At 63.0% G+C, this 27933-nt stretch overlaps 1 protein-coding gene across 3 annotated transcripts in view; it reads left to right on the top strand.

Moving 5' to 3' along the window:
• The window catches only part of RXRA (retinoid X receptor alpha), a 93725-nt gene that overhangs the window by 44252 nt on the left and 21540 nt on the right, over positions 1-27933 (top strand). For all 3 annotated transcript variants that reach the window (XM_041723985.1, XM_041723984.1, XM_041723986.1), the window contains exons 2-4: positions 21884-22149; positions 27197-27347; positions 27434-27613. In XM_041723985.1, the coding sequence (XP_041579919.1) occupies positions 21884-22149; positions 27197-27347; positions 27434-27613 (597 nt within the window). The remainder of the gene's footprint in view (positions 1-21883; positions 22150-27196; positions 27348-27433; positions 27614-27933) is intronic.

Raw genomic sequence — 27933 nt, 5'->3', positions numbered from 1 at the left:
TTTCTTCAATTGTGATAGCGTCTCTTTGCAGAAGAACTAAAAGCTCAGAGAGGTTGTGTAAGTGCTGGGGGTTGCACAGCTTGTCAGGGCCTTGGGATCTCTGTGAAAGTTGGTGCTTGCTCAGCTGGCTCCTAAGGACCCCGGTGAATCCTGCAGCCTGTACCTGTCCATTCCTGCCTTTCCCACCCATGCCCTTTCCATGTGCTTAGTACGTCTTTACGTGGGACCTCCGTGTGCCAGGTCCTCTGCCAGGCCCCAGGCCAGGCCCCTGGATGCCTGAGGAACCAGTGGAGCTCCTGCCCTGAGATTTGAGCAGCCTCTCACAAGCTGGCTTGGGTTCCTCTTGGGGGGCGGTGGTTGGAGAGGTCTCTGCTTTGGCTGGGAGGATCAGGAGGGCATCCTGGAGGAAGTGTTGCTGAATTTGGCAGGGAGTGAGCCAGGAGACACGTAGGGAAAGTTTCGGTCCAGGGAACAGCCTGTCCAGGCCTAGAGGCCAGAGAGCCGGTGTGTTCCTGGAAATGACCTGGTTCCCAAGGCTGGGGGTGGAGAGTGGGTGGCCCGGAGAACACGGGTGAGGGCAGGGGCCGCTGCTGCTGTGGTTGGTCCAGGTGCCGCGGTGGCCCCTGGGTCCTGGGCCGGCACAGTTGGGGTCTGGGAGATGGGGAGCTTCGTGGAGGGAGACGGGGGCATGCTGGGGGTGTCAGCCCTGGGTGGTGGGCGGTGGCTCTGGCAGGCCCCCCAGAGCCCCATGGGCCAATGCTCCAGTTCTCCAGGTGGCTCTTTGTCAAGGTCAGGCCTCACATCTTACAGCAAGGACATGGGCAAGGGGCCAAGAGCTCCTAGCTTCCCCAGGGCTGTTTCCGGCTTGGGGGGCAGGGGACAAGGTTGGAGGGGCTCCGGGCAGGAGGAGTTTGGGAGAAAATCAAGTCAGCGTTGGTGTGGAGGGGACTTAGGTGGGGGAGTTTGTACTGGGGCTGACAGGGACGCTGAGATTCTGTAAAACGGCCCCTCCCCTCAAACCCCAAACCAACCCCCCTGTAGCTCTGTCATCAAAGCCAAAGAAAGTGGAAACTAGCCACCGCGTCCCGTGTGGCTACGGCTGGTTCCCTGTCACGTTGCCGCGCAGTGGCCGTTTTCTCGAGTGCAGCTGGGTAGTGGCTACCTCGCTGTTTATAGTTTAAACCAAAGGGAATACGGAGTTTTGGTTTCTGTAGGAAGGGACCTGCCCCACTCTGAGGCGGGTGCTCAAGCGCTCCCGGGGAGGACCCAGGGTGGGGGGAGGAGTGGCATGTCTGGCCGTTGGATCACCCTGCCCAGGTTTCCCCCTGGGGAGCGCACCCTGCTCCCTGCTCTGCTGCCTCCTCCTGTGGCTGCCCCTCCCTCTCCAATGCCCTGTGCCCGGGGCAGCCTTGGCCTCACCGCCCAGCCTGCCACTGACCAGCTGTGTGGCCTTGGGCAGCTTGAACTGTGTGACAGGGCCTCCCTTTCCCTGCTTGTAACAAGACCATCGATGATTCTTGTAGAATTTTTGAACGACCATGATGAGCTATATGTTCTAGAGCGTCCCATGCTTAGATCTCTGGGGAGATCAGAGGGCACCTGGCAGGGGCCTTTTGCCATCATAGATGCAGGGGCTTTGGGGAGGGACCTGCCCCGCTTCCTGTATCTGAGACCAGCATGTATGGGGTCTGGGCTCTGGGGGGTGGTAGGGTCCACGTAGGCTGCGGGGGAGATGCTGGTGTGGGATGGGCGGGGGGGCAGGTGGGGGAATGCTCTTACTTCCCTGTGCTGTCTGGGTGGCTGGGCTGGGCTAGCTCCCCTGCAGGCCGAGCATGGTGTGTGTGTCCTGGCCCCACACCCTCCCTTCCTTCCAGGCACACTCTTTGCTGTTCCTGACCAGGGCCGGCGGGTCCCCCTGGCAGCCCCCAGACCCTGGGCCCAGGGGAGCAGGGACCCTGGCCAGCCTTGCTTAGTGTCTGGGACCACGTCGGGGACAGAACCCCAGGCTTGTTGCTTTGAGCCGTGGGCCAGGGGAGCCCTCCCTCTGTCCCCGGGACCACTAGGTAGTATTGGTGGTGACCACTCCCCGCAAGCAAGGGGCGGTCACGTTACTGGTGGGCTGAGCCCGTGCTGTCCCCTAGTGCAGGGGTGGTGGCCCGGGTCCCTCATAGCCTGACCAAGAAGCCTGCTTACTCCAAGGCTGTCCATTGGGGTGGCACCTGGCCAAGTGGAGGTCTCCCCTGTGCAGTCCCCTTGGCGGGAGGCCCCTGAGTACAGCTTGCCCCGTGCTTCTAGGCAGAAAGTGCTGGCTGGAAACTGCACCTGCTGCTTGTGTGCAGCTCCGTGGACCTCACCTGGGGACCCCATGTGGCCCTGCGGGAGATGAGGGCACCTGCTGTGCCTGGACCCCATGTGGCCCTGCGGGAGATGAGGGCACCTGTCTGTGCCTGGAGCCAGGCTGTGGGCACGTCCCCTGCTCCATGGAGCCGTCTTCTGGGAGGGGGCAGATACCCGGCCAGACCATGGCCAGCTCGGTCGCAGCCAGGGCATGGAGGCCTCTGAGCCCAGGTGTTTGTGCAGGGCAGCAACTCCGCCCAGGGGCCCGGGGAGCTCGGTTCTCTGTGCACCAGGGGCTCTGGGTCCCAGAGGTGCCCCTGGCCTGACCGTGTGTCTGTCCAGAGTCCCTGGAGGTCCTGTATGCAGGCAGCCCTCCTGGCCCCTGGCCACATGCTGTCTGTGTGTCCCTCATGCTGAGTGTAGCGGGGAGCCAGGCTGCCCTTGGCTGTGACTTTGTTTTGTTTCCTTGAGTCAGGCTGTCCTCCATCCTGTGCCCAGAAGAGAGGCCTGCTCCTGTCCTGGGGCGGCCGCGAGCCCCTTGCCTTCCCTCCCTGGGGAGGGGGTGGGTGTGGCCCGTGCTGCCATCCCTTAAGACACCACTGTCCTGCTGCTACAGCTCCTGGGCCAGGCTCACCTTGTACACCTCTGTGCAGCAGGACTGGACGTCATGCCGTTCCCTGTGCTGCCTGCTTGTCCTTGCTGGACTCGTTTCTGGAGCTTTGCCTTTGTTTCTCCTTCAGGCTCTGCTGCTGTTTACTTGTCTAAGTGGGGCTCCTCTCCTGTAAGATCTCTGCCCATTTCCCGAGCTCCCTGAGGCCCTCTCGGGGCACCTTTGTGACCCGTGCTTGGGAGATGTGGGTGTCCAGCACTCTGCTCCTGGAGGCATCCTGGGACAGAGTCGTCCTTGCTCTCTGGCCATCTTTGGGGAGACCATCTGGGACCCGCGGTCAGGAGGGGCCACAGTGGGGATGTCTGAGGAGGCCCCTGCCCTTGGGGTGGTGAGTTGGGCCTGTGGACATCACAGCCGACGGCTCTTCTGTGTCAGAGGCCAGCTCTGGCCATTTGAGCCAGGAGGTGGCTGCCCCCACGCTCCCCTGTCTCTTGCCCTTTCTCAGCAAGGGTGTTCTCAGACAAGACACCCCTGATGGACAGCTGAGACCTTGGCCTGGCCTGAGTAGAAGGCCCATGTGGGGACTGTTGACCCGCCCGACCCCAGGGTGGAGCTCGGCCTTGTGGGGAGAGGCAGTGGCCCCTGTGCCTGGATTTGGTGGGTCCGGGACCCTCCCTGGTCGGTCAGCATGCTGCCTCTGGGTTGGGTGAGTCAAGGAGGCAGCGGCCCTGTCTGAGTTCCGAGGCGCTTTTACCGAGGTGGTCCTCTGGGCCCTTGGGGCCCTTGGGATCAGGCTCTAGCCCTGTAGCGGTGGTGTTTCTTGAGCCACCTGCCTGAGCATGACTTTCCTGGGTCCCTCCTGGGAGTCCCTCCATGGCACAGTGCCTGGCTGGCCTCACAGTTTGGGGACACCCGGTTCCCAGGCCCTCCTGACGTCCGCCATCATCAAGTCTGGGCAGGTGTGTGTGTTCAGGGCGGCCGCCTGCAATGGGGGCCAGACGGCATTCCGGCCCTGTGAGTCACACGGATCCTAGGAGTGGGGTGGCAGGGGCCTGGCTGTGGGGTGGCGTGCCAAGACATGCCACTGGCCTGGCACTGGGGAAGAGGGGGAGCAGGGTGGGTGGGGGCCTGCTCATGGCCTCCCGGAGAAGCTGGCACATGGGCCAGGTCTCAGAGACCCAGCCTCCCCCAGCCTGTGCCGTGGGAGATGGCAAGGGGGCTCTCACATTATGGCTGGGCCCTGTGGAGCAGACTGGGGGTGCTGGGTGGTGGTGAGAAGCTGGTGCCTCCCCAGGGAGCAGAGGATGCCTCGGTGACCACCTTGCAAGTGGAGAGCAAACACATGGGGGAAGGGAGGAGGCAAGGCAGGAAGGCAGAGGGACATGGAGGCTGGCTCCTGAGTCGGTGGGTCAGTGTCCCTGCATGTCCAGGGGGCAGGTATGGCAATGTGGCAGGCCTGAAGGGGTGTCATCCTATGCTCGTGCCCCCCATGCTGTCGCCCTCCTGCTCCTGTGCCTGGTGGGGATAAGACTGGCCACCTAGCCTCACCTGCTAACCCTTGTATCTGGTTCTAGGAAGGTGTAGGGGGTCAGAGGCCAGAGGAAGGGCCTCCGTGGGGCTCTGTGGCCACCCTTCCTGGGATCAGGGGGCTTCAAGGTGCAGGCTTCCCGAGGTAGACAGTGGTTGCACCTTCTCCTGAAGGCCCACGTGGTGGCAGAGCCAGCAGAGCCCCGGTGGTGGGGTGAGGCGGAGGGAGGCTTGTGCTCCCCACGGTGGGGAGTGGGACAGACTGTGCAGGCAGAGCCAGGGGCTGAGCCTGGCAGGGCCTCTGGCCAGCTGTGACCTGGGGACAGCTTTTCAGGGAGGAGCCCCGGACCTTGGGAGGGCCATTGGGGTCCCACTTTGAAGGACAGACGTGGGCTGGGCTGGCGGAGGGAGGTCCTGGGGGAAATGGGGGTGGCTGGGGCAGGTGTGAGGCTCAGCGGCTAAGACGAGCAGGGCTGGGAGTGGCTCAGAGCTTGTAGTCTGAGCTGGGGTCAAGCGCTCTGAGAGGGCCTTTGGGGCTGGGGCTCTGTCTGGCAGGGGCAGAGAGGGCTTCCTGGAGGAGGTGTTCCTGGCAGGAAGACCAGAGTGAACAAGCATGGCTGCTCTGAGGGCCAGGGCTGGGGCTAAGAGGGGCAGGTGGGCATCCAGCCTGGGGGGGCTGGGGGGCCTGGGGCGAGGCCGGCGAGGGGGCAGGTGAGAGGGAGGGGGTGGCCTGGGGGCTGTGATGGACGGAGACTCCCGGGTGAATTTGAGGTTTCTCTGGTCGGGACTGGGAGGGGCCTTCCCCACCAGTGAGTCCCCGGGCTCGCGGGGGTCTGGGGGAGCTGCTCAGGAGGGAGCCGGCCTCGGCGCGGGCCCCACCCCTGCCCGTGGGCACCTCCTGCCCACCCCTGCCCCGCCGGCCGCCCCTCGCTCCACGGCGCGGGGAGGAAGGAAGCTGAGGTCGGGGTGGTGTGTGCTCCTCACGGGGCTCCGGGCGCGCTGGCCAGGGCCCGGCTCGGGCTCGGCGCCTGGGGGGAGGCCGGGGCGGGGGGCCGGCGGGCGGAGGGGCGGAAGGTCTCCGGTGCCCCAGGCCTCCGGGCCGCCATCTTGGACGGGCCGGACCGGCGGGCGGACCAGAGGCAGGGGACTGGCTTGGAAGGAACAGTAGGTGTGTGGGGTCGGGCGGGGGGCCTCGGGTCCCGCCAGCCCCCTCCGGTTAGAGACGGGGAAGTTGAGGCCGGGAGGGGGCAGCCCCATGGCTCGGGGCCGCCGAGCTCCGGGTTTCCGCGCCGCCAACGCTCTGGCCGCGGCCTGCCTCCGGCTCCCGACGATGCGGTTCAGGGCCCGTTGCGAAGGGATCGCGAGCCGGCCCGCCGAGCAGGTGCAGCCCCCGCCCCTGGCAACACCCCCACCCCCTCTGCTGTCCTGCCCACCCAGAGATAGCTCCGCTGCTGCTCCCCATTCTGCTCCCTGCCTGGCACATTCTTGGCACTTGGTTCAAGCTCCTTTGGGTGGGCCCCCAGGGGCCAGGAGGGGCCTGGCTGTGCCCAGGGCTGGCCCAGTGTTGGTAGGACTCTTAGACCCTGTGACCCACATGGATGTGGCTCGTCTGCATATGTGATGGGGTGTGGGGTGGGGGGCTGGGCTCCCCGGGTGTCAGCACACAGGCAGGAGTAGAGGGGACCCATGGCCAGGCTGCACCACCTGAGGCCACCAGACGGTGGGGCAGGCTCTGCGCCTGGTCAGCTGGGCTGGCTCCTTATCCTGCAGAGGCAGGAATAAATCTGTGCTGGCTCTGGGGGTGGCCCTGAAGTCCTAGACCCACCTGTCACCTGTGGCACTGAGCACCTTTTCCTCCCTTGCTGCCCCAAAATGGCAAGAGTTAGTTTTTTGGTGAGGAGATGCTGTGCAAAAGTGAGCTGACCCGGTGGGATCAGGGCCAGGGGTCCCTCAGGGACCACACCTCCCTGCCCTTCCCTGCCCCGCTCTGGGAGTGCTGCCCGGCTGATCGTCCAGGCCGCAGGCAGCTGAGGAGGATCTGGGGGCACCACTGACCACAAGCCACAGCTGAGCTGGCGTGTTGCCTCTTGGGAATAAAGCCTCATGTGGGCTGGGCTGCAGTGCTTGTTGCAGGCAGGGCCTTGCCACACCTGTCCATCGGGTGAGCTTATCCAGGTGTGGTCCCGCGCCCGAACCAGACGGGCAGGCGCTGGGAGGTGTGGAGAGGAGTGAATGGAGAACGGGCAGCGGCAGCCTGGCCCCGTCTGGCCAGGGCCTTGCTGAAGTCAGGTTGCCGCAGGGGTGGTTTGTGTCATTATTATGAAAACAGCATGTGCAAACGGCATAAACTCAAACCAAATAGAGATACAGAAAGTGCCATCTCTCACCTTGGAGCTGGGAGTCCTGGGCCCCTCCACTTTGTGGGGTGATTCCTGGGTCTTTTCCTTGTGATCCTGGAACCCCAGATTGGGCAGACATTGGTGGGGTGCCTGCCCCTTCTGGCCGGGGTGCAGAGGGGACTGTGCTGTGGGTCCCTGGTGACAGGATTAAGTCAGGGGGTGTGATGAGCACCAGGAGAGCCTGCTGTGGGGTAGGCCAGGGATCGGGAACTCAATGGGCCCTGTGAGCGTGGGCCTCTGTGGGCAGAGGGAAGGGACTGCTCCAGTCATACAGCTGAGCAGATGGGTGGGCAGGCCGAGGGTGTGCTGGAGTGGCCTGGGCGCAGGGGCGCATGAGGACTTTGGCTCACTTGCAGGAGGAGCCGCTGGTGCCCGGGTTTGCACATGTTCAGGAGGACAGGTCCAGCCATCCTGTGGTGTGACTGACCTGGCCACCGAGGGTGCCGGTGGAGGGCTTTCTTCCAGACAGCATAGGCCTGTGTGGGGCTGCCACGGGACAATCCTTGTGGCCCTCTGGCCTGGGACACATCTCGGTGGCCCATCCCCAGGGCCAGCGTTCAGCATGGGGGGTGTGTGGGTGGGCGGCACACAGGTGGTGTGTGCTGCTCAGAGCGAGGATGGGCCTGGTTGGGCCTCAGGCTTCCATCTGGCAGGGACTGCTGGGGCTGAAGGCTGCGAGTTGTGGTCCCTGTACCCCCACTCCCACCACCTGCCCGGGGGCCATTGGCTGATGGGCCACAAAAGGCATTCTGTGCCCAAGAAGAAAGACCCGTTGTGTGGCTGAGGAGCGGTGGGGGGCCAGGGATGCTTCCTTCCCTCCGGCGTCCTGAAGACCCTCTCCCCTGAGAGGCCGAGTCCCCGCGGCCCCTGAGGCGGGGTGCGTCCTGGCCTGCTCAGGCCCTGCTCCCCTGGCTGTGGGGCTCCTCGTGGCTCCCCTGCACCTCCCGCGGTCCAGGATCTGCCTCACCCCAACCTCCCTCTGCCACCTGTCCTGTCTGGGGCTCTTGGCCTTGGGCCTGCACCTTTGCTGCACCTCCTCCTGTGGGACCTGTGCCTTCTGGGGCTCAGGGCACCATATATCTGAATGGAGGAGCCCTCGCCGAAGGGCATGCTGGCTGGCCCCGGGGTGGGGTGGGGTGCCCCATCTTCACAGCAGCACACAGCTGGGGCAGGGGGCCGGGCCGGGGGCGGGTTGAACTCAGCCTGCGCCCTGTTCCTCTGGCCCCGGCCAGGCATCATGCCCATCTGCTGCACCATCTGTGGGGCTGGGCCACTGTGTCTCAGATTGAGGAAACATGGCCGGGGTCCCTGTCCTCTTCCAAGAAGTACTGGTTTCAGCCAATGGGAGCTGCCTGTGGCCACAGGTGTCTGGGTGAGGGTGGTGGGCTGGGCGGGCCTTGGGAAAGGGGAACTCGCCCACTGGGCCAGTGTGAGCACCACTTGCTCACAGTGGCAGCTGCTCGCAGAGACGCCAGTGCTCCTGGGCCTCGTTCCCCTCCCAGGCTCCCGCTGCTTGCGTACTGTCACCCTGCATCGCCCGTGGCCGTGGGACCCTGAGCCAGCGGACCGGGGGCTGATGGCACCGCCCCCGTGGTGGGACCTGTCCCCCACACTCGCCATGAGGCTGCACTTCCTGGCCTCTCTTTCAGGAGGGGGCCTGGCCTGGCGGGCTGGGGACCCCAGGTGGCTGGCAGGTGAGGGCCGGGATTGGTGGGCCTGGGGGCCACCTGGCCTGGGGGGGGGCTACCATTGACTCACCTGGGGGCTGTGGAGCTCATGGCATGCATGGGGGCCCAGGTGAGGGCATGTTGCTCCTGTCCCAGCTCTGGCCACTGCCATCCCTAGCGGCCTCTCTCCTTGCCCTCGATGTGCATGTGGAGGTGACTCGTCTGAGGGCCCGTGGGCATGGCCGTGATGGAGGGCTTGGGCCTGCCAGACCCCACAGCCTCAGCCTTAGGCTCAGCCTGTTGGATGTGTGGGCACTGAATTCTGGGGTGGGGTCGGGAGGGCCTCTTGGGGTCTGGCCTACTCCCCTTTGGCACCTGGGAAACCTGCGGTGGAGACCAGGGATCTCGTGTAACTGGAGGTGGCTGTGGACTCCCGGTGGCCGAGTTGGGGTGGATGGGCAAGGGGCTGGTGGCTGGAGAGGCAAGAGGCTGAAGGAACCTCCCATGCTGATGAGGGGCATGCCCCTTCCTGTCCCCCCCTTGCTTGCTGCAGGGGTGCCCGTGTCGTGGGCTCACCCGCACTGGGGCCTGTGTGGGCTGCTTTACCTTCATCGATGCTCCTGGGGGGACACAGTCTTCTGTGCCCAGGTTCAGGGGAAACTGAGGCTCAGGTGTGCAGTGGCTTTCCTGGTGCCACAGAGGCCTAGGGAGGGACTCCTGGTCTGCTGGGGTGGGGCTCGGGCCACCTCAATCCTCCCGGCCTTCTAGAGTCCTCTGGCAGTTTGTGGATGTTTGACCCTTAATGTCTCAGCCGCTCTCTTGGGTCTCTGTGTTGGGGCTGCGGCCTGGCCTGTTGGTGTGTGGTGCAGACGGTGCAGACGGTGCAGACGGTGCAGGGAACCACATGGTTGGGCCCTGAACACCCCGCTGGACACCTTGCTGTCCTGACCAGGGGCTGCCTGCCCCTAACCTGCCCTTTGTGAGCCTTTCCCGCACTCTGCGGTGTCAGGAACCGAGGGACGGGCATGGGGCATGCTTGCCCTGCACACTTGTCCTGGGCTGGCCCTGGCCTGCTGGTGGCCTGTAGCCCACCCTGGGCATCTCTGGGCCCAACTCTGCCCCTGCGCTGGGCTGTCCTGGCCGAGTGACCGTGAAGGCCCACTCGAGGCAGGCCCTGTCCTCCTACAGCAGAGAACTCCGGCATGTGGCTTGAAAGCAGGGGCTCCATCTTTCTGGCTTCAGAGGGGTCAGCGGGCATTGGAGTTGAGTTCCCCCCGCAGCTCTTCCTTGAGGGTAAGAACTGCTTATGTGAGGTCTGTTGTCTGCCTCCACGCTCGACCCTGGACAGGCCCTTTTAATTCTTGACTTTGGTGTCCGTATCTGTAAAACGTAGGCAGATAGAGAATTTTCCAGGTCAGCTCGTCTTTTGTCATGACAGACATTTACAATCACATAAAATGACTTTTACACAGAAAAGATCCTGAGCCTTGAGGCCCTCTTCTGTGCTCTTGGACAGAGGATGGGGGACCCATTGCATCTTGCTGGGCGGCTTTCAGCTGGAAGTGAGCAGAGTGTTGTGGTTGTTACAGCCCACGTGTGTGTGGCAGGTGGTTATCGTGGGCATCTGGTGGCTGGGCCAGGCTTTCTAAGTGTCATGCCGGGCTGCTGACGGTCTTCCCGTGGATGGTGGGGGGACATTGCGCTGGCCACTTGCAGATGAGCTCGGAACGTGGGGACCTGGCTGCTGGGCATTTGTGTGACTTTGGACTTTTCCCACTGTCCCCTACTTGCCATCCCATGCCACCACGTTTAGCTCTTTCCACTTGTTTATTCCCTGGAAAGTCATCCCAAGAGGGGTGTTAGCATTGCGTGTGATGTTGAGTCAACAGGCCCTGAGCAAGGACAGCTTCTGTGAGTCAAATGCATGAAGTTTTTAGCCTCTGGAGTCAGTGGCGGCTGTTTTGAGCACATCAGGCTTTCTACTTGTTTCTGAGGCCTTTCTGCCCTGGGCCTGGGTCATGTGGCATCTGGGTATGAGGGGGTATTGTGCTGGAGGCCTCTGAGGAGGGAGGTTGTTCTGGGCAACACATCTGGGTGCTCTCAGGGCCAGGTGCTGAGGGTTCCCCAGGCATCCCACAAGTTGTATGTTTTCTGGGGGAATCCAGATCCTTTTCCCACATGGCAGGGGCTGTTGCCCCCTGGACTCTGTGTGGGTTTTAGGATCGGGGTGGGTTTGAAGTCTCAGAAGGCATGTTTCTGGGCCCCTGCTTCTCTCTCTCAGATGCCAAAGGGGTGTCCCCACTCTCTCTGGATGGGGTGTGAGCCGGACGCGTCTCCCTATTGGGCTCGCCTCCCCCACCCAGGCCTCTGCACCCAGCCTCACTGGGCTCCAGCTCCTCGGGGCAGGGGTCTGGTTGCCCGAGCCTTTTAGCAGGGCCCTGCCATTGGACACACACGTTGGTCACCTGGTCCTGTGGTCCTCCATACCGCCCACCTCGGCATTCAAAGCTACACGTTATTTGTAGTTCATGGGAGCTATTTGCAGTTATTCCCAAAGACAGTAACCAACAATGGAACATACTTTCTCCAGGTTCCCTCTGCCACGTTACCTCTGGCCTCGGCCATCCCCGGGGGCTGCTCTTGAGACCCAGAGAAGTTGGTGAGCCCAACAGGGCCAGGAAGGGCCATGGGGGCAGGGACCATAAGGGGAGAGGCCCCAGCCCCACTTGGCCAGTGTGGGGGAGGTAAGAGTGCAGTGATGCCAGGGGCCTTGGAGTTTGGGGGGTGTATAGTGGGGCGCCATGGTGGGTGCTGGCAGTGACAGTGGACCACGGCCATCCTGCCTGGTGATTGGCAGGAGGGATGGCCACAGACAGGGCATGCTGAGGCAGCGGTGGCCTGTGCAGCCAGACCTGAGCTTGACCACTGTACCAAGGGGGCTGCTGGGGTATTCGTGGAGGGCAGTGCGGTGCGGTTGGAGGTCGCGATCCTCCAGAGCCCAGCGGGGGGTCTTCTGAGCTGTCTGTCCACCCCCCCCTTCTGCCCGGAGACCCTCTGGTCTGGGTGCTTTCATGGGTGCTCCCTGTAGTCCTGTTCTGGGTTCTAGGGCAGGGGCTGCAGGGAAAGGAGGCTGCCTGTCTCCCTCCACAGCCACGCCCCTAGCCCCCAGCTATGTCAGGAGTCAGCGGCCCTGGCCACGTGGTTTGCTGTTTGCGAGGACGGGGCAGAAGTCATAGGGTCGGCCAGGCCTGGCCCCGTCCTTGTGTGGCCCCCTCCGGCCTCTGTCTCCCCTCTGTCTGCACGTGCTGGAAGCCCAGAGCAGGAAGTAGTGGGGGGAGCTTGGGACTCCAGCCCAGCCCGTCAGCACCACAGGCCCCAGACCAAGCCAGTCCAGCCAGGGACGGGGCTGTGGGGGCCTCGCATGTCAGCCTGTGCAGGCCCCAGAGCGGTGACAGGCTGGGAGGGCTTTCAGCCTGGGCAGGGTGGGGGTGCCATGCCGAGGGCCAACTTTGCAGAGGCTGTTCTGGCTTTGGTCGGGCCTGTGGCAGGGGAGGGAGGGTTGGGCAGCTGAGCTGTCCAGGTGAGCACCCATAGGGGACCCCGCCCCTGTGGAGGGGAGGTGCCCCTGCTGCAGCTGACACGGGGAAGCCCCACTGCAGCAGGCAGACGTCCTGTTCTCAGTCTGTCTCACGGTGAGGCCCTGTCTCCAGTCTGCAGTGCTCTGCCAGCTGGGCCCCCGCACACGACTGGCACCAGCCTGGTGCTGCCGGCTGAGTCAGTGTAGTGTGGGTGAGCCTCTGCCAAGGGGAGGATACTGTGTGGCCGAGGCTCATGGCACGTGGCACTGGGGGTCTTGGGAAGCCCTCCATGAACCCCCTGGGAGCTGAGCAGACCCTGTTCTCCAGGGACTCCTGGCTTGGCCCTGCTCTGACCGCCAGGTGTCCCTGGGTCACCACGTCCTAGGGCTTTGAGCTTTTGTGCCCACATCCATGAAAGGGTGGTGCTCTGTGGGCAGAGGGGGGCCTCGGGGTCGTCCCCAGGTGAGACCAGTACACGCTGGGCCTGGAGGAGTCTCACCCTCAGCAGCCCCTCTCCATAACTGTTCCAGAAAGCTCTGACTGGCCGACCACCAGCCTGGAGGCCCCTACATTCCACCACAGCTGGATGGGGTGTGGACAGACTTAACCCTGGCTGTCTGGGCAAGTGTGTCTCAGAAGCCAACAGGGATGCAAATGAAAATTAGAAAAACAGCCAGAGTGGGTAGAAAGCATAGGCGTTCCACGACAGAGCAGGGCCTCCGAGCCAGCCAGGGCAACACGGCTCAAAATGAAACAAGAATCATTTCTTTTCCTGTTGAAGAGAAACTGGCTCGCCCAGCCCGCAGGCTCGGGGCCCCTCCCCAGCGAGGTACCCCGCCGCAGGCGGGCTTTCACCAGGAATTCCCCCCCCTTCCCACCTGCCTTCCTCCGCAGTCTGGGCAGCTCCCCACGGGGGTTAGGGACAGTTGAGGGGACATCCTGGAGGGGAGGCTGCGGCGCCCAGGAGCCCCTGCCTGGCCTTGGAGAGGTGAGCGTGCTTCCCACTCCCGGCACTCCATCCCCACGGTGGGCATTGCTGCTTGGACACCGGGTCCCATCGCTGCTTGGACACCTGTAGCTTGGTGCCCGGCCACGCCACTGGCCACGGGGTTCTTCACTAGGGCGGAGGGTCCTGGCCGGCTCTCACTCTGTCTTGGGAAGAGCCTCGCCCACCAGGCCCTCTCCCTGCCTGCAGGATGGGCAGGGGAGCCCCCCCGAGAGCTCCTGTGATGACGTTTACATGGGGCTGGGAGTGGAGGCTCTGCCTAGACTCTGCGTGTGTGATACGGGATGTCTGTCGCCAGGGAGACACGCCACGCCTGTGGCGTGGCAGGCTCGTGGGTCTGGGGAGCTGTTTTGTGGGGGCCGGGGTGGGGGCTTTGTCACTGCACGTTCGTTAATCATGGCTGGCTGCCAGCTCCTCTGTGTTCCTTTTGTCACCCCCCTCTGTGCCCATGCCTCCCCCCCCCCACGTTGGAGTTCCAGCAGGTACCGGGATGTCACCTGCGACCACTGCTGGGCCTCTCCGATAGGCAGCACCTGTTAGGCCACTGAGCGGGAGGTGTGGCCCAGCTGTCTGGCAGTAGCCCGAGGTGGTCTCCCTGCTATGCCCAGAGACACAGGGGTGTCCCATGCCAGCCTGCTGAGGGTGCTCTGGCCATAGGGCTGGAGACCAGCTCCGGGGACTGTGCGGGACCCCTTGGCATCTTTCTGGGCAGGGAACACAGCATTGTTGGTTGGGGCCCAAGCTGGGCACTGCCAGTCACTGAGCTCTTCTGACTCCCTCCTCAGTGCTGGCTGGGTTGGCTGGGCTGTCCTCACCTTTGGGTCCCTGGCATGGGTGGGTAGCACCATCAGTGAGGCCACCTGAATCCTGTTGCCTGCTCGGCCATTTCTGGGATGGCAAGATGTGCGTACTTCTCGGTAAAGTCAGATGTCTTGGAGCTCTCATAGAAGGACTGGTCTCAAGATTTGGGGGCCCTAGGTGGTGACTGTGTGGTTTGCACTCTGGGGCTAGGCATCCTTTGAGGTTTCTGCTTGTTGAATGGATGGAGAAATAGCACCCAGGGAATAGGAACCCAGTTGAGCACTAGGGATGGGACTCCCATCCCACAGCCATTGACTCAAAACCACCAGCCCCGACCACTGCCTCTTCATGTCCCTAGGCCTCTGAGGACAGGCCTGCCTGCTGGTTCTCACTGGGTGCCCATCCTGCCTGTGGTCACATGACTTCTGGAAAACCTGGCCATGCCCATAGCTCTAGGAGGCCCTGGAGTCACAGGGAAGAGGGAGGGAAGGTAGAGAGTTGGCATTTCCTGAGCTAGTGTTTGGGGGCATCTGTGTGGTATGCAGGTTGGAGCGAGGAGGAGGTGTCTGTGCTATAGGCCATGTTGCTCATTATCCACAGCCCTGAGTGGCCTTTGGGATCTTCTCCCTGTAGCACCCAGGCACCTGGGGCAGCCTGGTGAGGATGGGCTGGGCTAGAGAGGCAGGGCTCTGGAGTGGGGGGTCCAGCCCCACCACCCTGGGTTAGGCTGCAGCTTGGGGTGTGTCCGAGGCATGCCATGTGCCCCCCTGTGCTCCCCTCCTTGTGTGTGTCTCTAAGCGGGGAAGACTTGGGCACATGCTGCTCTGGAACTCACCTTCCTATTCTGTTCCCTGGTGGTTTGAACAGTGCTCCCCCAGGCTGAGCATGCCACTCAGTTCCCAGGGTTTTCCAGAGAGGGCCCAGCACAGGCCTCCATTGAGTGCTGCCAGCCTGCTGGGTGATGACAGCGCCTGCTGCAGGAGCCGAGGGTAAGGGTGCAGATGTATTTGGTTAACTCTGTAGCTGGGCCTGGTGTAGGGGCTGTGGCTGCAAGGACTGGGGGCATGGAGGGCAGCCTCCAGCAAAGACCCTGGCCCTCGTGCCCCAGGCCATTAGTGCTGTCACTTCTCAGCTCAGCTCTCCTGGCTGGCTGCTCATAGGGACCCCCTCCTGGCCACCCCTTCCCCTGCTGTGCTCCTTCCTCTTCCATGGTAGCTGGACTCCAGCTGTACCGCTGCTACTGAGCTCTGTTGTAGTACCCCTTCTGTATGAGTGGGCTGGGCGAGGATGGCTGCCCCTCACCAACTCCGGCCTGCTCAGTATGGCTAGCAGAACCCCAAAACACTGTCCCTTGTGCTACTTGTGGTGAAACCTATCAGACTCTCTGGGCCTTAGACTTTTATGTGTGCAGTGGGGCAAGATGGGGGTTTGCTCAGATAGTGATGATGATGGTGGTGGTGGTGATGGTAGTGATGATGGTGGTGATGGTGGGTGACAGTGATGCTGATGGTGGTGATGATGGTGATGATGATGATGTTGGGTGATGGTGGTAATGGTAGTGATGGTGATGATGTGGTGATGGTGGTGATGATGGTGATGGTGGTGATGATGATGATGATGGTGGGTGATGATAGTATTGATGATGTTGATGGTGATGAAGGTGCTGATGGTGGTGGTGATGATGATGACAATGATGGTGGCAATGGTGCTAGTGATAGTATAGATGTATTTGTCATTGAGTGCTCACTGGATATCAGCACAGATGTCCTACCCTGAGCTTTATTATGGAGAATGGTTTCCCCTGTTAGGCCCTTTGGGCCTCAGTGGTGCCTGTGTCCATGAGGGGCCCTGTGTCCATGAGGGGAATTGCAAGGGGTGTTCCCTCTGCCTTGGGGAGTCTGAAATCGGTCAGGATGGAGGGCTTTAGATTGGTGTCTCCTGACTAGGACCCAGAGGTCCAAGTACTTGTTCCTGTCCTCACACACTGGGACGGGCCTGACTGGGGCCCTGTAGATCTGGGTTGCCAGTCCTGCGCCTGCCTTTGTATCCATTTCCACCTGACCAGTCATGTTTCATGCTGTGCACCCTCTGTGCCTTCAGTTCATAGCCCCTCACTTCCCCCCATTTCCCATGTTCCCACTCTGAGTCAGCCCCTGGTCATGTATTGGGGGCCATGGTGGCTCCAAGGGCAGCTGGACAAGGTCGGACAGGGGGCTGAGTTCTGCGTTCCAGGAGGGAGAGCCCAGCTGCATGGCTGCTCCTGGAATGGGGGACAGGAGCCAAGCTCTTGTTTTCCCTGACCTGGGTGGAGGTCAGTGACCGCAAAGGTGGGTTTGACATTTCCAAGTCCTTGAGGTCTCATGCTCAGCTGGGACCCAGGGGCCCTGAGCTCACAGAGGCAGTGGCTAGACCAGAGTCCAGGGCCCTGAGCTGGCCCACCCACTCAAGGCCACTCTGAGACATGGACACCTGAGGCTCCCCGGGAAGCCCCAGACCCTTCCTGAGTTTTGGGTGAATGCTCAGTCCACGGTATCTGGTCATTCAGGGCCCCTATAAGGCCTTGGGTCTGGGGTCGTCCATAGTGTCTGTCCCTTACCTCAGAGTATCCTGCTTGTCCCCTGGCCTTCAGTGTCCACTGTGCCTGCCCCTCCTCATCCCTTCCCTCCTGGACCCATGGGCATCTCTCTCCGTTGCAGTGCCTGGGAGCCAGCTGGTGGTCCCCATGAGGCCTATGGGAGTGAGGTCCCTGTTGGGTGCCCAGGGACCAAAAGCCCTGGGAGCCATTTCCTCTGCACAGGTGAGGGCTCACTGTGCCCCTCCTCTCTCCCCATCTCTCCTCTGGGGTCTGAGTAGACCTGGGCCACCGTGGGCTCCAAGTAGAGCTGGGCAGGTCCCCAGTTCTGGCCCCTGTGGGCCCGTGAGCCTGCTGAGCCTGGCAGGGGGAAAGCCCCTAAGGCTCCATGCCTGATACGCTCCCCACCCACTCTGCTTCCAGGTCCCTAGTGCTTGGGGCAGGGCAGGAACAGGGCAGGGTTTCTCCTGCCCCCCCTGTGAAGGCCCAGCTGACTGGTGTCCTCAGCAGGGCTGAGATTTGGGGCTGGGACCACTGGGTTGGGAGAGGGCAGGGTGACCCCAGGGGAGCTGGAATTTCAGCCCCGGCCCCCTGAGCTGTTAGCTGACACTGGAGAGGAGGCCATGGGTGGACCACGCTCCCTGGGCTGGAAGTGGCAGGGCCCTGGGTCTCAGCCCACCCTTTGCGGGGGTGGGGAGCAGGCACCGGGCACAGGGGCCACCATGGTGCCTCTGCCTTGGGTGCGTTCAGCTTACAGAAGGGGAGACAGGCGAGGGAGGGCCAGCCTGTGAGCCCCGAGGGCCCGGCAGGAGTCTGCTCCCAGGGCCCAGCACCTCCCCGTGTCAGCCCCATGTCCTAAAGGCCCCTCGGGCTGTGGGCCAGTGGCAGCTTCCTGCTTCCCCTGCCTTGTCGCCTCCCTCAGCTTCCCCCAAACCCAGACGCGCCGTGGTCCCCACCACAGCCCCCTCCAGGCCGCCACTTCTCCCTCCCTGGTGGTGGCAGGGGAAGCAGTCCTTCCGGAAGGTGGGGACCCGCAGTGGGTGTCCCCCCCCCACCCCCGGGAAGCTCCTGAGGACCTGCCGGCTCCTTGACGTGGGGTTTCAGTTCCGGGGCCGGGGGAGCTGGTGTTGGGCACCATTCTTGTTCTTACGGGGTTCTTCTTTAGCCCCCATGCCCTCCTCCTCCTGAGAACTCCCTCTCCGACCCCCGTGCCCTCCTTCTGGCCCCTGGGACCCGCCCCCCCCCATGCCCCGTCATTGGGCCTCCTGTCACTCCCCACCTCCCGGCTTCCTGCCTGGCCGGCCCTGTGCCCTCTTCTTTTTTACTGGCCGTGTGGCTGCAGGCTTGGACCCTGCCCCAAGTGGTCCTGCAACGAAGGGCCTCAGAGGAGGCCTGAGCCCCCCTTTCTAAGTGCTGGGGGGTTCCCTGGCTGCCCAGGAGGGGCAGGGCCCCGGGGGCGCACCCCCACCCCACCGCAGCAGGGCTGGCATTTCCTGCCACCCACCCCCGTCTGCCAAGTGGGGACCGGAAGGGAGTTGGTGAGGGTTCCCTGGATTCCTGGTGTGGGGTCTCTCCAGGGCTCCCTTTCAGAGGGAGCTCCCTGTGTAGCTCAGGAATCTTGGAGAGTGGTGGAGAGTCCCTCCCTCCAGGGGCCCTCAGAGGCCACCTGCTCAGCCATTCCTGAGTGGTGTATGTAGTTTTTGCTTGCAAGGAGCTACGACGGGAGAGCTCATCACCCCAAGGAGCAGCCCCCGCTGTTGTTAGTCACCCGGAGTGCGTTCTTTACTTTAAAGTTTACCAGACGTAGCTCTTCACCCTGAGGCTCTGGGGGTTCTGGAGCTGAGATCCCAGGGCATCCTGTCTCTGCCAGGGCTCTGAGGCTGGCCTCCAGGTATTGGCATGTTAGAGGCACTTCTGTGGCCTGAGAGCTTTTTGTGTCAAAAGACAGATCTGTGGGCCGCTTCTTCCATGTAGCCTGCCTAGACTGAATCTGGCAACGCCCCCAGGTCTCTTAGCCCGTGTTGGGGTGCTGGGCATCCGCTCTGTTTGCACAGGGGCCTCTTTCTCAGACGTCCTTATGAGCTCCAGGGCCACAGCCTCCTTCCCAAGTCTCACTGATTGCTCAGAGCCCCAAGGGCTGTGTGTGTGTGTGTGTGTGTGTGTGTGTGTGTGTGTGTTGAGGTGCTGAGGGTATGAGATTCGGCACTTGCCCTCACAGGCCCCTCTGTACTCCCTTGGGTGGGGAGGGTTGGGTGTCTGAGCCTGACCCTGCAGCCCCGCCCCACCAGCCCCACCAAGCGACGATCAGATAAGTGTGTGGTGGCCAGCCAGTGACAAGGCCCCAGCAAGTCCAAAGTTTGACTTGTAAAGAATAAGGCCTGCTTACCGCCTCTGCTTATCAGTGGGTGGGGGCGGATGAATGGCTTGGCAGCCTCAAGCCTGCACGCACGTGGAGGGGGGTGGGCAGGGCCTCTGCAAGCCGAGGATGTTTGGGCATTTTTTTTGCCTTTTCTTTCTAACATTGCCTTCCTGGCCAGAGTGTCTCTCTCCAGAAAACTCCAGAAAACACACCCAGCCCATTGTCACCCAGGCTCCGGGAGAGTGTCTGCTGTGGATGTTCTGTGTAAACAGGAAGCACCCAGAGCGGGGTCCTCAGGAGGCACGCATGGGGGTGGGGGTAGCCACCCCTCCGGACTAGGCAGCCCCAGGGGGCTTGCGCCAGTGTGGAGCCGTTGCTGGACACTTGAGCATGCGCCGTTAGGCTGGGGGTGGGGTGGGGTTGAGGGGTGTCGTCGCTGCAGAGGATGGGGCTGCGTGGAGGCTGGAGGTGGGTGCTCCTTCCCCCATTGGCTCCCCCTCCGCCTGGTTTTCAGACTTGGGCCCTGGGTGCGGGCAGTGCCTTGGGCGTCTGAGGAGCTTTGGGCTGCAGCCTGGCAGCTGGCTGTCAAACAGGCCCCCTCCCTCCCTCCCTTCTTCCGGCCAGGCTTTCTCCTGCTTCTCCCTCCCCTTCCTGGGGGGAGCAGCAAACAAACAAACAAGCAGCAGCTCAGGGCCCAGCGAGGAGCAGAGTGGGCACCAGCCAGGGCAGGTGGGAGCTGGGGCTGCCCCCTGAGGCCCTCCAGGCGACCCGGTGGGTGACCTGGCTGCTGATGAGCAAGGAGCTCCTGCTAAGCCCCGCAGTGCCCTGCTCTGATCCACCGGGAGTACCTGGCAGGGGGTGGACTCTAGGACTGGCTTCTCCAGCTTGGCTCTGAAATCCTGGTTTCCTTCCCACTTCTGGGGAGAGAGGTGAGCGGCTCCCCCTGGGCCGCCCTCCTGGGGCCTGGGCCCTCTCTCTGTGCTCTCCTGTGGAGGTGTCCACAAAAGCTGTTTTGCAGGGTCCATCTTGCTCCCCCTTGGCTTCCACCCTGAAGTCAGAGAGGCTCTCCTCCAACCCCGTGGAGGCTGAGGCCGCCTCCTGTAGAGCAGGTGTGTGTAGATAGGGAAGCCCAGGTTTGGGCAGGGGTGAGTCTGGCTGCAGGCCAGAGAGGCACAGTGGGTCCACACTTGCTGGGAGCTGCGAATTTCTGCGCTCATGCCTTCGGGCAAGTCTCACACCAGAACTCTGTGCCTCAGTCTCCTTGTCTGTCACAGATGGGCAGAGAGGGCCATAGGAGCTCAGTGCATCAAGGACCTGCAGCTGGACCTGCTGTGCTTGTCCCGTTGTCAGCCCCGTATACACCCCCACCCCCAGCTTCTGGGGGCGTTGGACCTCCAGGTACAGGGTGTTCAGGGCACTGGATGGCTAATGGGGCTGATCCACAGTAACCACCTTGCCAACAGGTGCTGCTACCATCCAGCCCTGGAATTCCTCTGGTTTTCATTTTCAAGTTCAGTGAAATGGTAGATCCCCAATTTTGTAAATGGCTAGGGTTTCAGATGGATCGCATGAGGCAGCTAGCCAGCAGAGTCAGATAGGGTGCAGGCAGGCTCACCCACCCCTGGCTCTACAGTAGGATTGTGGGCCGGCTTCCCACACCCCTGGTCCCACGGAGGAGGGAGGAGGAAGTGCCCAGTGGGCTGGGGGCCACAGGACAGAAGTGAGTAAATGCTCACAGAGGAGGGCAGAGCCTCCTGTGTTCCCCCCAGCACCGGGGACAGGTTCATTAAGTCCCCGGATCAGGGTTTTGGCTGGAGTCACGTGTGCGGAGTCCTGACTCGGCCACTATGTGTCTGGACATGTGTCCATTTGTTCTGGGAGCCTTGAGACATAATTGCTCCGAGGTTCAGGGAGGCCGGTTGTCGCTGGGGCCGTCGAGTGGGCAGCCAGGGTGTGCCTGCAGACCTGGGGTGTGTGCGACAGAGGCCACTCCGCTGTGTGAGAGAACATTTTGCAGATGGGAAGGCTGAGGTTGGGAGAGGCGCCCAGGCTTGCCCAGGGCATTCCACGGGGTGGAGGTAGAGCCCTCTGGCCCCTGTACCTCGGCCCTGCTGCCTCTGGGCACCTCCAGTTCCCGCTGGTATGCTGGTATGTTCCACCCGCCTGCCCGCCCGCCCGTGGGCAGTGGATTCACCACCTGAGAGCCTCCCTCCTGGGGAGGCTTCTTCCTGCTGAGCCCTCGGGGTGGGTGGGGAGGCCTAATTAGCTCTTGTTGGGGCTTTGAAATCCCTGAGATGAAAGCCTGCATGTGGGAGGTCCCAGCCTCGCCCCACAGCCTCTGTGGGCTGCATGTCTCCACGCCTGGCACACACCTCGGTCCTCTCCTTGAGGCCCACTCGGAAGAGGCCCCAGGCACACAGGAAGCGTGCATCTCTCTGGGGCCTCACCAGTTGAGGGGCCATGGCCATTGGGGCACCTGAGCAGGCCTGGGCAGTGTGGTTGGTTGGCCTGAGGCCACAGGACTCAGAGAGAGGGTTGGCCTCCTGGTGGCATACCTGCTGTGCCCTGGGCCACTGCATGAACACAGGGCCTGGGTTCCCTGTCCTTAAGATGCGGTGATGGTGGTATCTGCTGCATGGCTCTCTCCTTCGTGTGTCACTCTGTACCGAGGACACGATGGGCACTTGGGAGGTGTCAGTCTCATGGTTCTTGCTCTTGTTCATACGCCTTCACCTCAGCCCTTTGAACACATGGGCAGAGGGAGTGGCCCCTTGTGGTGACCAGGCATTCTAGGTGGATGGGCAGCCGTCTGGCCTCCATGCCTGGATGGGCCTCTGAGAGCTTGCCTGTGGCAGCTGGGGGGCCTGCCGGGCTGGCATATGTGGGGGGCTGCCCGGGACAGGGAGCTTCTGGCGCTCTGACTTGGCTTGACCTCGTGTTGGTGGGAATTGGCGGCATGAACCATTGCGATCCCTGCGGGAAGCAGGCTGGGCTCCTGACCTCCATCCTCTGGTTCTTGTCTTGCAGACTTCTCCACCCAGGTGAACTCCTCATCCCTCAACTCCCCCACGGGGCGTGGCTCCATGGCCGCCCCCTCGCTGCACCCCTCTCTGGGGCCTGGCATCGGCTCCTCGCTTGGCTCCCCGGGACAACTGCACTCGCCTATCAGCACGCTGAGCTCCCCCATCAACGGCATGGGCCCACCCTTCTCGGTCATCAGCTCCCCCATGGGCCCCCACTCCATGTCGGTGCCTACCACGCCCACCCTGGGCTTCGGCACCGGCAGCCCCCAGGTAAGTGCAGAGGCAAGGCCCTTCCTGTGGACCCTGGGGGTAGGGGGGATAGGTGCTGTCCTTTCCACCTTTTGTCTCTGGGAACCAGAACCTCGGAGAGGTGGCTTTAGCCTGAACTTGAGCCCAGGTCTGGCTGACTCCCCAGTGCTCGACTCTCAGTTATTAGCCAAGCTCCATGCAGCTGGTCATCTACCCTAGTGGGACCCCTCCTGTGGGGGGCCCCCTGCTCCCGTGACCCCCTGCTCTGTAGAGCGGGGCTCAGTGTTTCTCAGGTTTAAACCTGCCTCCTGGAGCCCGTGCCCCTTCACTGCCCTTCCCTCGGCTCACACCCTCGTCAGGAGGTCTCAGTGCTCTGGGGCCCAGATCCTAGGGCGGGTTATGTCCAGGCTCCATGCAGATGCACCCCTCCTTGGGCCAGGCTCTCGGCCCCATGGTGGCCTCAGCTCATCTGTTGGGCTTGGTGGTCTTTTCCGTAGTCACGTGTTTGGAACAATTTGGCTTTCAGGGTTGTCTCTGAATCAGGAAGCATCTGGTATCTGGCAGGGCCTGGCTTGGTCCAGTTCTTGTGTTGGGATTCTGGAGGCCTGGTCCACCCTCTCCTATGCTTCTTGTCCAAACCCTTGCAGCATTGTCCTGAACTTTTCTGGAGATCCCTGGGAGATCCCTGCAGCTGCCCCCCACCCCCCAGCTCCCTGTGGTTCCTGGTGGATTTCCTGCCTGAATCCCAGGGGGACCTTCCTCTCTGGGGTTGAGCTGTCCTTTCTGAAATCCGTAGGGCTCCTCTCCAGCTCTGAGTTCCTCCCCCGGAATGTGAAGGCCCCTTTGGTGCATGTCTCCACGGAGCCTCAGGACAGCCTGCTGGGAGAGACTTGAAGTGTAGGCTTCCCTGCCCAGAGCCACACATCTAACCATGTCAGCCTCATCCTAGGGCCGTCCGAGTCCTCTGCTGCTGCACCACCTGCGGGGCAGCCCACTTTGCTCTGGTGCAGGAGGACTGGGATACTGAGCAGGGGCCAGTGTGCTGCCCGTCTGGCCGGGCCTCTAGAGCTGGCCTTGGGGGAGAATCTTGCTGGCTTTTCCAGAGTGACCTTGTCACCCCTTTGTGGTTGAGGGAGAGGGTGAAAGAGCTAAGGTCTCTGGCATCAGTGCAGAGCTCCCGAGCCCTGCTCATGTCACCTGGTCCCCAGAGCAGTAGGAGGCCTGAGGTGCTGGCAGAGGGGAGGCTGGGCTGTCTTCCTGGGCCTGGCTGGGTTGTTCTTAACACAGCCACCCCACCCCCATTCTTACCAGCTGTACAGCACCATGCAGGGAGTGCAGAGGCAGGTGGAGACTGAGTGTGCCCCTGCCCTCTGGGGACTGTGACAGAGGCAAGTGTCTGCTGACCCTTGGCCCCACAGGCCCCTTGCTGATCTCAGGCCTGCCGCCTGTTCATAGACCTGAGGGCTCATGTATAGCAGTAGCCTGGACAGGGCAGAGATACCCCTCCAGCCTTGGGGGCACTTGCCCTTTGGCACTGTTCTCTGTCTGGGGGCAAGGGCAGGTGGTACTGGGGAGTCAGAGTTTTCAGGACTACATCCATCCTATTCTCTGTGTTTCTCTGCACACAGCCAGGTTCCTGGCACTTGGTGGGTGCTGGTTGAGCCCAAGTTGTGTGTGCAGAGGGCCCTGGGCCCCTTGAAACTGATGAGGGGGTCAGGACAAGAACTGGAGGCGCAAACCCAGTGTGTCCTAGATGGTCCTGACCTGCGCTCAGCCGCCCATCTGTCCATGTGTCCATCTGTCAGGTGGCCCCCAGTGAGTTTTGCCCCAGTCTGAGGCCCCATGCTTAGCCTCTCCTATTGCTGCCCCTCCCGGGTAGGTGTCTCCCCTGAACCACCCCCCGCCCCATAGTTCCTTCCTGGAGGGAGTGCAGCTTCTGGGCTTCAGCAGCTTGTCTTGGAAACCTAGGGTTCCCCATATTCACAAGAGTGTGGGTGGAGTTCAAAGGGGGGCATGCCCCACCCCCTGCCCCAAAACCACAACCGCAAAGTCATGGTTGCCGGATCAAGACTTCTGCTGTCTTGGGGGAGGCCTGGCACTCTGCCTCGTGCTGCCTGTTCAAGTCTGCACGGCCAGGGAGGGCCGTTGACACCACACCTGTCCCACTTGACCTTGCCCGGGGGTGTTGGCTGGACAGAGCCAGATCCCTGGTGCTGGTACCCACACTGCCCCGCATCTCTTCCTGGTCTGGGGGCTCCATCAGCACAGGGCCTGGGAGCATCCCCAGCTCGTCCCAGAGCCCACTCGTCCCACCTGGCCTGCTGTGGGCAGCACTGCGTCCAGGCCTCACCAGCCCAGCAAGGCTTCCCTCGTGAAAGGAGTGCACACCACAGGGTTTGCCCCTGCCTGGATGGCAGTGTGAGGCCGGTAAGGCCGAGGACCTGCCCTCATGTGCAGCTCTGTTTGTGGGTGATGGCCTCCCTCCTGGGTTGGAGGGCCTGCTGTGGGCTCAGGAGGAAGAGCCTCCTGAGGTGGTGGGTGCAGAAGAGAGGAGCCTCGAGAGACGGCAGAGACCCTGGTGCGCATTGATGAGGCAGGTGGTTATTTTAGTATGTCCTGTAGGCTCCGGCGGGAACTGAAATAAATGCCAAGGATCTGAAAGGGGAAATGGGAGCAGGCCCCCACCCTGGCCATACCACGTGGTCGGGCTCCAGTGAGGGGCTGCTGGTGCCATGGGTCTCCCCAGAGGGGAGGTGGGGTACAGCAGGAGAGCAGTCCCCCTTAGGTGGGGGGCTGCAGAGTCCCCTGGGAAGGGGTGCGGGCAGGGCAAAATGAGGCCCCAGGAGTCATTCCGGGCTGTTTTGGGGGCTGTGAACCCAGCCCGAGGCTCCTCTGCTTAGAGCTGGGGAGGGGGAAGAGTGACCCTGACCCTCACAGCCTTGCCTTGGTGGCCCAGGCCTGTGGTGAGTGGGGACCCCAGCTCAGTCTTTGTGTTCCCACAATGCAGGGTCCCTTGGGGCTCCCAGGGCCTCTGGCTGACTGCTGTGCCCATGGAAAGCCTGGCCCGGGAGGGCAGGGATATGCCTGGCACGTGACCAGGAGCCACAGCACTGACTGCCCGTCCTACCTGTGGCTCCCTCCCATGTGGGGCCCTGGCCAGCCCTCCTCACTGCTGTGGCCCTGCATCAGTTTACCTAGGGCAAGCACCCAAGGGCCTGCATGCAAATTGGCAGCCGGAGACAGGGCAGGTGGCCCACTAGCTGCCCAGCCTGGGGTGGGCCAGCACGGAACGGGAAATGTCCAGTTTCCCTCCCTGGTGCTCCCACGTGGATCCAGCCATGTGGAGTCCTGGCTGGGCTTCCGTGTCTGGGGCAGCTCCCCACAATCCAGGGGGCTGTTCTGCCCCCGCCTCCAGCCGTACCCCGCCGTGCCTTCTCCCAAATAGTCTGTGGGTTTTCCCACCTGCACATGTCGGGTCTCTGCCTGGGACCAGCTGGTGATACCTCCTGGAGGCTGTGTGCTAGGCAGCTGCCCCCGCGTACACTCTGTTATCCTGACAGTGGCCCTCAATCCTGCCTGCCAGGGACCTCAGGCCCAGAGTGACTGAGTAATTTCCCCAAAGTCACATAGTGAATGGAGAGCCATGATCCGGAGGCCCTGCCCTAAGCTATGCCATTCCCCAGCCCCTCTTTCCCCTGTCCCCACCTGGCCAAGGGGCTCTGCAGCACTGCATCACTGGGCACCCAGTGAATGGATGGGGTCACCGAGGGGCTCTGGGCCAGCCGTCCTCTTGAGGCCTCAGTTTCCCCTTCTGCAGCATGTGGGCATCCCTTTGGTGCTCAGCACCTGCTATCAGAGACCAGAGCTTAGCCTGCTCCTCTGCCCCTGACCCTGGGGCCTCCGTGTCCATACTGGGGAGATGGGGAGGGGCTTCCCGTGCATGGAGAGGCAGTGCATGCCGAGCCTGGGCATTTGAGCAGTTAGACCATGCCCATCTGTGCTCCCAGCACCTGGGACGGTGTTGCTGGGCGTGCTCCCCTTACTCAGGGGGCTGCTGGAGCCAGCACTGCCACCCTGTTACAGCCCCGTGGGCTAGAGCCTGCCTCCTGACCTCCAGGCAGCCCACCTGGGCCCCACGGGGGCTAAGCACCCTCCCAGAGCCACACGCCCCCCCCCCCCGGGGGTGGGGGGAGGAAGGACCCAGAACTGGCCGGGGGCAGGCCGGAAGGCCAGCATGGAAGGAAGCTTCGGGTGCTTTCTGCTTTGTGTGCTCTGAGCACCCAGCTTTTCCTGCCCCGTGAGAAAGGGGGCCTCGGGGAAGGAAGGAGGCAAGGTTCCTGCGGCAGGAGGGGCCAGGGGCTGGGGGGTGGTGCGCAGCGCCTGCCGCCCTTCCCCAGGGACCTCCGCCTATGGGGGGCGTTGAGGAAGTGGGGGTGCGGGGCCTGCAGAGACAAGCTGGCCTGCGGGGGGCGGCGGGAAGCACCTCTGGGCCCTGGCGCTGACAGGGGAGCTGGGTGGACGGAGCAGAACCAAAACTGCTGTGTCACTGCTGCTTGCAGCTGTTGCCAGGGTGACGGGTGAGTTTCCCACGCTTCCTCCTGGGCAGCGGCAGGCAGGCAGCCGCGGGTGGGGCGGGGTGTGGGACCTGGTCCTGGCTCAGCCCTGCTCGCCCTGGGCCACGTGGTCAGAGACCCTACCCTGCCGGCATGGACCCCGACTCCTGCCCTTCTGTGACCAGGCCTCAGTCTCCATCTGTGGGTTAGGGGGCCCCAAAGGGCCTGCCTCTCTGGGAGGGTCACGAATTCACGCCATCCTGTCCACCGCACGCTCTGCAGCGAGGGCGGCGAGGGGCAGGGGGTGTCAGCAGGGCCTGGGGTCTCCTCCCCGAGGCCTGTGCTGGGCCATGGGAGGGAGGAGCGCCGAGGGCAGGGCAGCGGGGGGCCCGGACCCTGCCCTGAGCCTCCGTCCCTCTCTCTGCCAAGTGGAGGTGCCTGAGCACCTGCCCTGCTGTAGGGCCGGGGGGTTCGCCGGTGTAGGCCCCTGCACAGCCCCGGTTCTCCCTCCTCAGCTCAGCTCCCCCATGAACCCCGTCAGCAGCAGCGAGGACATCAAGCCGCCGCTGGGCCTCAATGGTGTCCTCAAGGTCCCGGCCCACCCCTCAGGGAACATGGCGTCCTTCACCAAGCACATCTGTGCCATCTGTGGGGACCGCTCCTCAGGTAGGCCGCCCTGGGCGCCGCGGGGGTCCTCCTGCCGGGCCTCGGGGAGGTGGGGGGGCCGTGTGCTCATGGGCCCCTCCCTGCAGGCAAGCACTACGGAGTGTATAGCTGTGAGGGCTGCAAGGGCTTCTTCAAGCGGACGGTGCGCAAGGACCTGACCTACACCTGCCGCGACAACAAGGACTGCCTGATCGACAAGCGGCAGCGCAACCGCTGCCAGTACTGCCGCTACCAGAAGTGCCTGGCCATGGGCATGAAGCGGGAAGGTAGGCGGGGGGCGTGGGGGGTCACCCGGCAGCAGGCACTCACTCCCGTGGGGCTGCATGCTGGGTGCTGTTTCCCCGCAGGCCTGGGCCCCACCTGACCCTCCCTGGCACCTGCTGCGTGCCAGGCCTCGAGGTCCCCCAGGGGCCTCCGGTCATCCTTCCAGCCTGGCTGGGGACACACGTGGGTCAGACCCTCCTCTAGGTGTTGGCGGCCCAGTGCATGGGCTCCGGGTGGGGGCCAAGGCTGGCGGTGGAGACGGGGCGGAAGGTGCCCAGGAGCGTGGGTGCTGTCTGGAGGGGGGTGGCTGTGGACGCTGCGG

Source organism: Vulpes lagopus, chromosome 12 (genome assembly GCF_018345385.1).
Source record: "Vulpes lagopus strain Blue_001 chromosome 12, ASM1834538v1, whole genome shotgun sequence".
Lineage (NCBI taxonomy): Eukaryota > Metazoa > Chordata > Mammalia > Carnivora > Canidae > Vulpes > Vulpes lagopus.
This window is presented reverse-complemented; position numbering and strand designations above follow the sequence as displayed.